We start from the raw sequence: 13,091 nt of genomic DNA, 5'->3' as shown, positions 1-13,091 counted from the left end.
ATATACTGAAGGCGATTGAGAGGCTGGGAAAAAAGCAAGATGATTTCATGGAGAAGTTACTGGACATTGAAAGGTCTGTTGCATCCAATTCGAACCTGATATCTCAACTCGCCACCAAAGTTGATTCAGTGACCGTCAAAACGGAGAGGGCTGTAACTAAAACTAACGAACTAGGTGTTCAAGTAGCGGCCGTGATCAATGAAAACAACCAACTGTGGGAAAAAGTTGACGAACTGGAGGCATATAAAAGAAGGTGGAATTTGAAAATGTCTGGTATTCCGGAGGAGACGGGAGAAAACGTGAAAATGATTGCAATGGATATTTTTTCTCAAATCTCGCCGGGATTGAGAGACGTTCTTCAGACTTCCATTGATGTTGCACACAGAATCGGGCCGAAAGCGGGAGGCGCGAGCCCACGGCGGATTATTGTGCAGTTTTTGTCACGCACTCATCGGGATCGCATATGGATGGACGCGAAAAACTCTGAAGTCCTCAAACAGAAAGGCATCAAAATAACAGAAGATCTGACACAACGGGCGAGGGACGCACGGAATAAACTGTGGCCGCTGGTAAGTCAAGCCAGGAAAGATGGAAAACGAGCTGGATTCAAGGGTTCGGCTGCCATTATTGATGGAAAGAAGATTACAGCGGATAATATGTGAATCATATTAACGCCTCTATCCTTTTTTGGCCAAAAAAGTGACATTGAATATTAGTTACAAGTATGACTTTAAAGTAAACTCTTGCTAAGATGGTGTCCTTTTTTTTTTTCTCATAGCATTTCTTTTTGAATGTTGGCCTGATTAGTTTTATAGGTTTGGATATTCTCTAATCCATTGATGCTTGATATGGAAGGTTAAAGAGATAAGTTTTGCACTTTGTTCCTTCTCGCATAGTTAACTTTTTTGCCCTCTAGGGCAGATTGTTCTCTTTCTTTGTGTGTGTTTGTTTTCTGTACAAATGTCATTTAACTTTTCTTGTTTCTCTCTTAATGTTCGGGGGATTCGCGATCTTACTAAACGAAAAGCTTTATTTTTATTTTGTAATTCTAAAAGAAGAGATGTTTATTTTCTACAAGAAACTCATTCTAGTGTTAATGATGAGTCTTTTTGGTCAGCACAGTGGGGAGGTAAAACTTTATTTTCACATGGGTCTACTCATTCAGGGGGAGTTGTAATTTTATTTAACCATAATTTTAGTGGTAAAATTCTTGAGTCACACTTCTCTTTAGAGGGCAGATGGATAATAGCTGTTGTTCAGTCTGGAGAAGCTGTTATTATTTTATGTAATGTATATGGCTTTAACAGTTCTAACTTAAATCATATTCTTTTCCAATCTTTATCTACAAAATTACTTGCTTTAAATTTGAAATTTCCTTCAGCAGCATTCATTGTGGGAGGGGATTTTAATGAAGCCCCTGATCTGCATTTAGATAGATTCCCTCCAAGACTTAATGTTAATCACCTTAATTTAGTTATAAGTGATTTTTGTAGCAGCCTTTCCTTGTTGGATGCTTACAGACACGTCCATGGAAACAGTATCTCGTCGTTTACATGGTTTAAAGCAGACATGTCTCAAAAATCTAGAATAGACCTTTGGCTTATATCTGACCGGCTAGTTTCTTTTAATAGCTCTTGTACTATTTCTCCTGCCCCTCTAACTGACCATGCCTGTATCGATCTTGAAATATCTGAGCTTCGTAACAGTTCTCAGAGACGACCAGGATACTGGAAGATGAATACTTCGTTTTTGCAACTTCCTACATATTGTTCAGGTATTAAAAATATTATTGAAAAATGTAAAGTTAATTCAGATTCTGCTATTGCAAAGTGGGAATTTTTTAAATATGAGTCCCGAAAATTCTCTATAAAGTTTGGTAAACAACTTTCTAAGGCAAAGGAGTCAAGAAGCTCTGCGATCATAAAAGAAATTAATAATATTTTATGTATGCCATCTCCCAGTGAACAAGACAAGGAGAAGTTGTATTTATTGAAGGAAGACCTTGATGTTCTTTATGCAGAAAAGGCCAAAGGTGCATTCATCAGATCAAGGGCAAAATGGCTTGAATTTGGAGAAAAGAATTCTACATATTTTTTTAATTTAGAAAAAAGAAGAGGTGAATTAAAAAGGATTACAACCCTTAATATTAATGGTAATCTCACTTCTGAGGAAGGCAAGATTTCAAAATTTGTATCTGACTTTTATCAACGACTGTATACTTCTTCCTTTCATTCTGAATTTTCTAATACATTTTTCTTGAATGTGGATCCTTTTATTCCAGCTATAAGTGAAGATAGTCATGCTGTTTGTGAGGGAGAAATAACTATGGAAGAACTGGACATTCTAATTACAAAGACCCCATTTAATAAGAGTCCGGGCCCTGATGGGTTACCGTTTGAATTTTATCGATCATTTTGGAGTGATATAAAAGATTTAATCTTAGACTTTTTCAAAGAATGTTTAGATCGAGGGGAATTATCTGCATCGATGAAGCAAGGTCTTATTACGTTAATTCCTAAACCAAATAAAGACAAAAATTTTTTAGATAATTGGCGCCCTATAACATTGCTTAATTCTGACTACAAAATATTAGCTGCAGTATATGCTAGGAGACTAAAACCCTGCTTAGAAGAAGTTATCTCTCTCACACAATCTGGCTTCATGAAAGGTCGACACATTTCAAATAATATTCGTCTTGTTTTGGATCTTTTAGATTATTCTGAGTTGGTTAATGATGATGCACTAATCTTGTTCTTAGATTTCTACAAGGCATTTGATACAGTAGAGCATGCCTTTATGTATGATGCCTTAAGACGATTTGGCTTTGGTCCAAAATTTGTGAAAACTGTACAGACTCTGTATAAAGACATCAATAGTAATGTATCCTTGTCTAGTGGGACTTCACCACGGTTTGTCATTGAGAGAGGCATCAGGCAAGGCTGCCCTATTTCTCCTTTTTTGTTTCTGTTGGTTGCAGAGCTTCTTAATCTTTATGTAGTGAATTGTTCGAAAATTGAAGGCATCCAAATAGCAGACCGCACTATTTTAACCAGTCAACTGGCAGATGATACATGCATCTTCCTGAAGGATAAAAGTCAAGTCCCCATTATATTAGAGGCTTTAAAACTTTTTTCACATGCCTCTGGCCTTTCTGTTAATCAGAATAAATCTGAGATTATGACAATTCACCCTTCTGCTATCCCAGACATATGTGGAATTAAGGTAAAAGAAAAGGTTAGGTATCTTGGCATTATAATCAATAAATGTCCACATGAAAGACTTGAAAATAATTTTTCTACGTGTTTACATAAAGCAAAGATGGTTTTTAATTGCTGGTCTCAGAGAAACCTGTCTATCCATGGACGTGTTCTGCTTTCCAAGGCTGAGGGAATTTCGAGGCTGGTATACCCGGCTCTCTCATTGTACGTAAATTCTAAAATGTGCTCCGATATTGATAGGGCCATATTTAAATTCATTTGGAAAAATAAGACTGAATATATAAAAAGAAAAACGATTATCAGAACTCTTTCAGAGGGTGGGCTTAATGTTCTTGATTTCAGTACTCTTAATACCATTTTTAAAATCAATTGGTTGAAACATTGCTTGGCCCATAATGATTCTATATGGTTTTATATCCCCAATTTGTTTTTTGAAAAGTGTGGTGGGTTAAACTTTTTATTATCATGTGACTTCAAATGTAGTAAACTTCCCATCAAATTATCTAATTTTCACAAGCAATCACTAGATGCATGGAAAATAGCCTTTAAACACAATTTCTCCCCTCACAAGTGTATAATATGGAATAACCAACATATATTATCTAAAAGGAAAAGTATATATAAAAAAGAATGGTTTGATAAAGGAATTATTTTTATTTCTGACTTACTAAATTGTAATGGTGAGATATATACTTATCAACAATTTCTTGCTCTCTCAGGGGTTGAATCTACATGCAGAGATTACAATGTGGTTGTTAAAAACATCTCCATTAAATTGCTTCAGCTTGTGAAAGCGCATCTCAGCTACAACCCAGTGTTACGGCAAACCCCTAAACTTGTTATTGGGGGTGTTCATATTTTGGATATGAAGTGTAATAACTCTTACATCAGAAAGTGTCTTAATCAAGATATCAGCTGTTACCCTAAAACAATTCTGAAATGGAAACAACATTTTTCTTCTATACCTTCAATTGAGATAATCTGGTCAGCAAGTAATGCATTTTTACTGCCAAATAAGGTTAAGGAAACTCATTTTAAAATATTACACAGGTATTATCCGTGTAATGTATTTCTTAGTAAATTTATAAAAGACTTCTCGCCACAATGTTGTTTTTGTAATCTTGAATCTGAAACGCTTATACACTTATTTTATAAATGTAAACACTCTGAAGACTTTTGGAAGCAGGTATCTATGATGGTTTTTGATACATTCTACAAAATAATCAGAATAGATGAGGCTATGATCTTCTTCTTGGACTGTAATACTGGTTCAAATATAATTGATAACACATTAAAGTTAATAATTCTTCTTGGGAAGTTTCATATACATAAAGCTAAAGTAATGTCTATAACACCCTCCTTTAATTTTTTTTGTAAAGATCTTAAAATATTCCATGACTCATTGAATTCAATCACTAGAAATAAGAAATGCATAAAAACATCTCTTTTGTTGAAAAAAATTATTTGTAGAATTTAACTCTTATTCTTTCTAATGTAAGATCTGTTATACATTTTCCCCAATGTATGTTTGTCTTATGTTTGATGTAAATTGTCATTGTTACTTTCAAAATTGAATAAAAAAAAAAAAAAAAACAAAAAAAATATATAAATAAAGCTGACTTGTCTGTAGCAGTGACGTCACGCACCGTCAGTCGATTTATAATCATTATAAAGTAAATAAAGCAGTTCGGTTCAGACTGTGTTATGGTAGGCAATCTGTTTGGTGGCTTCACACTGAATCACGCATGCGCAGTATCATCAGCGAATCGGTTCTCAAATCCGACGTGTCCGAAAGAAAACTGTTCTCGGTTCAGTGTACTGGCGATCCGAAAATCGATGGAAATGGTTTCAGACTCAACGAGGACCCCCCAGCTTCAGTTCATCTTCAGATTTGTTGAACTAGTAGAACTGGTTCGCTAAGAAGAACCGGTTAAATCGAATGACTCGTTCGCGAACCGGACATCACTAGACTATTATGATGTTTTTCGATGTAACAATCTTGATGACATAAATGCACCCGATAGAACAGTAACAAAATAAATAAATAAATAAAAAACACACGGCAGTTCATGACGGCTTTACACGTTACAGGAATGCTAAGTGTTTAACAACAGGTCATAGGTAGAAATGAGTTAACAAATCACAAAAGCAGATATATGGATATGTGCTGGTGTGCTCACCTGAAGACCTCCAGTGGAGCAGCAGATCAGAAACATCTCAACCAGAGAAAGCTCAAGATGCCGTCTTCTATTATGGCAGAGTAGAAAATTAGTTTTTTAATTTCTAATTTAGGTTTAATTGGGGCCATAAACTAGATGCTCTCCAGTTGAGCGTCCAGAGCCAAAACTATGGTCTTCAGTTTGAGATGCTGGATATAAGTCCTTGGCAACATGGTAAGTTAATACTTTTAAAATATATGCTGTATTTGTGTGTATATATATTTACATCATAAATAAACACAATACACACATATATTATGTAAAAAAAAAAATATATATATATATATATATATATATACAGTATATATATATGGATGCAATTAATTGCGATTAATCATTTGATAGGACTAATTTTAAAATTTTCCTCATGTTTGAAACTAAACCATGCATTTTCTGTTTGTGCTGTAAATAAACCAGCGATGCCATTTAATAGCAGACACTAGTTACTAGTTTTTTGCTCAAAAAAATGAGACAGAAATGTCAAAAATGTTACTACCACCCCTTGAATTCAATACTTTTCAACAGCAAGAAAAAACCCCCTCTGAAATCAGGTTCTGTTTATTTACATTTTTAGTAATCTACATGCAAAAATACATTCAAAAAAGTGGTAATATATGAAGAGCCTCTAAGTGCCATCTGAAATTTTCATCTAAAATTAGGATTTTTATCGGGCTCCTATATTTATGTTCAGTTATTTCACTTTAATAGCCTGGAAAATGAACTGAATCCACAATGAATAAAAAAAAAAAAGAAGAATTGATTTTACAAATAGATTGAAAAGTCTGAACAACAAAATATATATTGGCTTAAAGCTTTGTCTAAAAAATTAATATAGGATAGAAAGACGGACAGGCAGATTTTATTTTAGGTCTTTATTCACACATACAAAGAGCAATTATTTGGTAAAGGGAAAATCAAATGTTTTCGTGACTTGTGAGAATCAGTGAGGCTACATCAGGAATGTTTGAGCTTCTAAATTAATAATAGCCTAAATTAACTCTATTAATCATAAAAAGCAATTATATATCTTTAAAAGACTGCAGAATAATTTCCTCAATTCATATTAACTATTTTTATTAATGTTTATGTACAAATTTTCAGAGAAAAAAATATTTATTTATATTTTCAAATAGCTAAACATGTCATAAATTAAATAAATGCAAATTTAATGCATGGGAGACCATGCTTTCTGTGCACTCTTAATGATATCAATTTTGTTGCACATATGTTAATCAGCTTGTCTTGGTGCAACCCCAGCTGTGCATTTAATGTAATGGGTTGCTGATTTTATACACTCATCTGCAGGCTTTAAACAGATAAAACAAAATCGGTTATTGCATGCATGGCATTCTATAATTTTATGTCCCTTGTTATTGTGTTCAGTTAGCACGCCACAAGACGTGCAAGCACGGATTGCTGGACACTGCACATTTTGAACTGATGTTAAAGTGATCAGTGGACAATCTTTGAGCAGTTTCTGGTCAATGGCACATCCCACATTATCACATCGATCAGCACGAGGTCCGGGTCCTTTCCACTCTCTCAGACACTGCCAGCAGAAATGATAGCTTTTTCTGGTCCTTTCTGTGCAAACTGAGCATTTTACACAGAGATTGGACACATCCAACCTTTCAACGAAGGTGCCACAACCAGGACACTAAATATGGACATTTTAAGCTCACATTAGTTCCCATTCACTCAGCATTGTACATCTCTCCACCATCTGAAATGCTTCAAAATCTACAGCAAGTGTCACACCAAACAATCTGAAAATGTCAGCATCATTTTTTGTAAATTACAGACTGCCTATTTGTCATTTACTTCATCTTGTTAAATCAGCTCTACACAGAACATTCTCTCAGTTCCTACAGTTTTTTGTTAAACATACTCTAACTGTAAAGTGCGATTTTCACAACTGTTTTATGGTACAGTATATCACAAGCATGTCTGAAAAATGTAACTCGCCCAAAACATTTAATTCATGCGAGTTATGAGTATGATCTTTAATTGAGAATCATCTCATCAGATTTGGGTGTATTTCTCAAAATCAACTATGGCTGCAAGTTCCGTCATTACCAATGGAGTTCCATGGAACTTGTGACTGTATAGAGAAACTCTTCCCTGATTAGTAAGCTACGTGCATTAGTTACTGTGCACCTGTGGGCAAACTGACACACACAAGCCAAAGCACATGCAATTTGCTTAAATTAATACCAATTCTAATCTGGTGAAAACAAGAATCTAATTCTTCAGAGATCCAAAACTGATCTGAGTAAATGGTGCATGGGTTTCTCATTTCTGTCAGCTGCATCTATCACTCTGAGCTGCGTGAAAGCTTCATTCCATTATATAAAGAATCTGTATAAATTTAATAATACCAATAATTAAAGATCACAATTATAAGGAAAAAATACAGGCTACTTACACCCCTGAAGTCGACTAACTTCTTAACCGTGTTTGTCCCAACCTTGTCCTCAAAAATTAATGTTTCATCATCTGAAAGTTTCGCCAGTTTTCGCACTTCATCATATGGCCATTTCTTCTCACACAGCGGACATTTGAATTCGGTCTTTCCCTGAAATGAAATACCAAAGATCATAATTGTTTGTCATAGTTCTACCATTAATATACTATTAGAATGATGTCCATGTACAAAACACAAGTGAATTCTCTCACATCATCCATCTGAGCTCTGCAGCAGTCTGTCAGTGTCTCTGGATCAGTGATGTGACCGCAGGATAACACAGCTCTTAAAACATCTGGATCATCATCATATTCATCTGAAAAGTTTACAAAGCTTTGTAACTTTCATATAAACTTTGTTATATCAATTTAACTATGGTTATGTTAAAACAACAATGGCATCTGCTAGAAAAAGACATAATATTGAGTGGATGCAGCTGTAGCTACAATTTACTTTTAAACTGTAACATATTTACATACACGTTTAGCAGGACGATGCTGCTTCAACCAATGTGTTACTGTAGGAAATTAATAAAAACAATTGCTAATTTAGTTGTAATGTATGGCCCCCTCCCCGGGGTTAGAAGCCTGTTATTTCTGGGTATCTAAATGAAAAGTGTTCTGAAAGCGCGTTCTCTCTCTGTGTGTTTCTGCCAGTACCGTGATCACGGAGATACGCGCGCACACGCACGCACGCACACACACACACACACTTCAAACGCGGCTGGCTTGACCGCTGTCTCGAGTCGACTGACTAAATAAAAACTCGCAAACGTTGACAATCAGATGATATTACAAAATTCAAAACTGCCTAGCCATTCATCCAAATTGCGCATATTAGATTTGATCATCTATCTTTGGAAAAGATAAACTTTTAAGGAAGGTGTGGACATCTCACCCCCCCCCCCCTCACGTTACAGTAACGTCTTTATTGTGACAAAACTACCGCAAGTTCCGCAAACTTACCGAGATCGCTTGGTTTTGACACCAAATTGATACCTTTGTCGAATGAAGTGAATTTCTTCGCGTCTCCGGACATTTTAAACAACGTCAGCTCCTCAGACTTTCAGCGGGGTCAAGTTGGTTTTGTTTTCGATATTCGTGACACATTCAGCGGTAAACGCCAATAACTCCAAAACGAATTGCCCTAAAAAAATCTGAGCAGTGTGACCGCCAAAAGGGCAAAGTTGATCATGTTTCACATCCTTCTTTTACTATATTTTTCCTCGATATAATAAACACGGCCCCGTACAAGCCGTCGCAATGTGCAGAAAGCCGGGAGAGAACGCTCTCAGCAGAGCCTTCAGTTAGGGACCGTGGGGAAAGTGCAAACTTTCTTCGTTTTTTTGCTATAGCTCAGTATGTGTTTTTGTAATAGCTTTTTAGTTAAAGGGCATTTAGACATGAAACCAGTGTCAATCAATAGTTGGGGACAGTGGACATTTTTAACAACCTTTCTTTTTACCACTACTGGTGGAAAAGGGAATTGCATGTCCAAAATTTACCTTCTTTTTGTAATAACTTTCTACAGCAGGAAGATAGAGACATGAAACCAGTGTCAATCAATAGAGGGAGAGAGTGAATATTTTTCACATACTTTCATTTTACCCCAAGTGGCTGATTAGGGAATTGCATGTCCAAAATTAACCTTCTCTTTGTAATAACTTTCTACAGCAGGGACACAGAAACATGAAACCAGTGTCAATCAATAGAGGAAGAGAGTGGACATTTTTCACAATTTTCTTTCTTTACCCAAAGTGGCTAAATAGGGAATTGCATGTCCAAAAATAACATTTTTGTAATAACTTTCTTCGGCAGGAAGATATAGAGATGAAACCAGTATCACTCAATAGAGTGAGAGAGTGGACATTTTTCACATCCTTTCATTTTACCCCAAGTGGCTGATTAGTGAATTGCATGTCCAAAATTAACCTTTTTTTTGTAATAACATTCTTAAGCAGGGAGACAGAGACATGAAACCAGTGTCAATCTATAGAGGGGGACAGTGGACATTTTTCACAACCTTTCTTTTTACCCCTACTGGTATAAAAAGGGAATTGTATGTCCAAAATGAACCTTCTCTTTGTAATAACTTTCTACAGCAGGGACACAGAGACATGAAACCACTGTAATGTATAGAGAGAGAGAGTGGATATTTTTCAAATCCTTTTATTTTACCCCAAGTGGCTGATTAGGGAATTGCATGTCCAAAATTAACCTTTTTTGTAATAACTTTCTACGGCAGTGAGACAGATACATGAAACCAGCGTCAATCAATAGTGGGGGACAGTGGACATTTTGCACAACCTTTCTTTTTACTTCTATTGGTAGAAAAGGGAATTGCATGTCCAAAATGAAGCTTCTTTTTGTAATTACTTTCTACAGCAGTGACACAAAGACATGAAACCAGTTCAAATCAATAGAGGGAGAGAGTGGACATTTTTCAGAACCTTTCTTTTTACCCCTACTGGTAGAAAAACCTTCTTTTTGTAGTAACTTTCTTCAGCAGGAAGATAGAGACATGAGACCCGTGGCAATCAATAAAGGGGACAGTGGACATTTTTCACAACCTTTCTTTTTTTCTCCTACTGGTAGAAAAGGGAATTGCATGTCCAAAATTAACATTCTTTTTGTATTAACTTTCTACAGCAGGAAGATAGAGACATGAAACCAGTGTGAATCAATAGAAGGAGAGAGTGGACATTTTTCACATCCTTTCATTTTACCCCAAGTGGCTGATTAGGGAATTGCATGTCCAAAATTAAGCTTCTTTTTGTAATAACTTTCTACAGCAGTGAGACAGAGACCTGAAACCAGTGTCAATCAATAGAGTGGGACAGTGGACGTTTTTCACAACCTTTATTTTTACCCCTACTGGTAGAAAAGGGAATTGCATGTCCTAAATTAACCTTCTTTTTGTAATAACTTTCTACAGCAGGGAGACAGAGACATGAAACCAGTGTCAATCTATAGAGGGGGACAGTGGACATTTTTCACAACCTTTCTTTTTATCCCTACTGCTAGGAAAGGGAATTGCATGTCCAAAATTAACCCCCTTTTTGCAATAACTTTCTACAGCAGGAAGATAGACACATTAAACCAGTGTCAATCAATAGAAGGAGAGAGTGGATATTTTTCACATCCTTTCATTTTATCCCAAGTGGCTGATTGGGGAATTGCATGTCCAAAATTAACCTTCTTTTTGTAATAATTTTCTGCAGCAGTGAGACAGAGACATGAAACCAGTTTCAATCAATAGAGGGAGTGAGTGGACATTTTTCACAACCTTTCTTTTTACCCCTACTGCTAGGAAAAGGAATTGCATGTCCAAAATTAAACTTCTTTTTGTAATAACTTTCTACAGCAGGAAGATGGACACATGAAACCAGTGTCAATCAATAGAAGGAGAGAGTGGATATTTTTCACATCCTTTGATCTTACCCCAAGTGGCTGATAAGGGAATTGCATGTTCAAAATTAACTTTCGTTTTGTAATAACTTTCTACAGCAAAGAGACAGATACATGAAACCAGTGTCAATCAATAGTGGGGGACAGTGGACATTTTTCACAACCTTTCTTTTTACCCCTACTGGTAGAAAAAAGAATTGCATGTCCAAAATTAACCTCCTTTTTGTAATAACTTTCTACAGCAGTGAGACAGAGACATGAAACCTGTGTCAATCAATAAAGGGGACAAGTGGACATTTTTCACAACCTTGCTTTTTGCCCCTACTGGTAGAAAAGGGAATTGCATGTCCAAAATTAACTTCCTTTTTGTAATAACTTTCTATAGCAGGGAGACAGAGACATGAAACCAGTGTGAATCAATAGAGGGGGACAGTGGACATTTTTCACAACCTTTTTTTTAACCCTTACTGGTAGAAAATAGAATTGCATGTCCAAATTTAACTTTCTTTTTGTAATAACTTTCTACAGCAGGGAGACAGAGACATGAAACCACTGACAATCAATAGAAGGAGAGAGTGGACATTTTTCATAACCTTTCTTTTTACCCCTACTGGTAGAAAAGGGAATTGGATGTCCAAAATTAACCTTCTTTTTGTAATAACTTTCTACAGCAGGAAGATAGACACATTAAACCAGTGTCAATCAATAGAAGGAGAGAGTGGATATTTTTCACATCATTTCATTTTATCCCAAGTGGCTGATTGGGGAATTGCATGTCCAAAATTAACCTTCTTTTTGTAATAATTTTCTGCAGCAGTGAGACAGAGACATGAAACCAGTTTCAATCAATAGAGGGAGAGAGTGGACATTTTTCACAACCTTTCTTTTTACCCCTACTGCTAGGAAAAGGAATTGCATGTCCAAATTTAAACTTCTTTTTGTAATAACTTTCTACAGCAGGAAGACGGACACATGAAACCAGTGTCAATCAATAGAAGGAGAGAGTGGATATTTTTCACATCCTTTGATCTTACCCCAAGTGGCTGATAAGGGAATTGCATGTTCAAAATTAACTTTCGTTTTGTAATAACTTTCTACAGCAAAGAGACAGATACATGAAACCAGTGTCAATCAATAGTGGGGGACAGTGGACATTTTTCACAACCTTTCTTTTTACCCCTACTGGTAGAAAAAAGAATTGCATGTCCAAAATTAACCTCCTTTTTGTAATAACTTTCTACAGCAGTGAGACAGAGACATGAAACCTGTGTCAATCAATAAAGGGGACAAGTGGACATTTTTCAAAACATTGCTTTTTGCCCCTACTGGTAGAAAAGGGAATTGCATGTCCAAATTTAACTTTCTTTTTGTAATAACTTTCTACAGCAGGGAGACAGAGACATGAAACCACTGACAATCAATAGAAGGAGAGAGTGGACATTTTTCACAACCTTTCTTTTTACCCCTACTGGTAGAAAAGGGAATTGGATGTCCAAAATTAACCTTCTTTTTGTAATAACTTTCTACAGCAGGGAGACAGAGACATGAAACCACTGTCTATCAATAGAGGGAGACAGCGGACATTTTTCACAACCTTTCATTTTACCCCAAGTGGCTGATTAGGGAACTGCATGTCCAAATTTAACCTTCTTTTTGTAATAACTTTCTACAGCAGGGAGACAGAGACATGAAACCACTGTCAATCAATAGAGGGGGACAGTGGACATTTTTCACAACCTTTTTTTTTTCCCCCTACTGGTAGAAAAGGGAATTGCATGTCCAA

General features: G+C 36.0%; 1 protein-coding gene and 1 long non-coding RNA gene across 3 annotated transcripts in view; one reads left to right on the top strand and one right to left on the bottom strand.

The window, feature by feature from the left end:
* LOC132124901 (uncharacterized) overlaps positions 1-13,091 on the top strand; it is a 326,429-nt gene that overhangs the window by 250,035 nt on the left and 63,303 nt on the right. The gene's annotated exons all lie outside the window — the stretch shown is intronic.
* LOC132124900 (E3 ubiquitin-protein ligase RNF19B-like) overlaps positions 6,161-13,091 on the bottom strand; it is a 33,170-nt gene continuing 26,239 nt past the window's right edge. The window contains exons 2-5 of one of the 2 annotated variants that reach the window (XM_059536053.1): positions 8,867-8,954; positions 8,114-8,217; positions 7,863-8,012; positions 6,161-7,094 (exon numbers count right to left, since the gene is read on the bottom strand). In XM_059536053.1, coding sequence (XP_059392036.1) covers positions 6,666-7,094; positions 7,863-8,012; positions 8,114-8,217; positions 8,867-8,939 — 756 coding nt within the window. In that variant the 5' untranslated portion in view covers positions 8,940-8,954 and the 3' untranslated portion in view covers positions 6,161-6,665. The remainder of the gene's footprint in view (positions 7,095-7,862; positions 8,013-8,113; positions 8,218-8,866; positions 8,955-13,091) is intronic. The other variant, XM_059536054.1, reaches the window with a different exon arrangement.

This window comes from Carassius carassius, chromosome 43 (genome assembly GCF_963082965.1).
Source record: "Carassius carassius chromosome 43, fCarCar2.1, whole genome shotgun sequence".
Lineage (NCBI taxonomy): Eukaryota > Metazoa > Chordata > Actinopteri > Cypriniformes > Cyprinidae > Carassius > Carassius carassius.
Note: the sequence above shows the minus strand (reverse complement) of the source record. Positions and strands in the feature narration are given on the sequence as shown.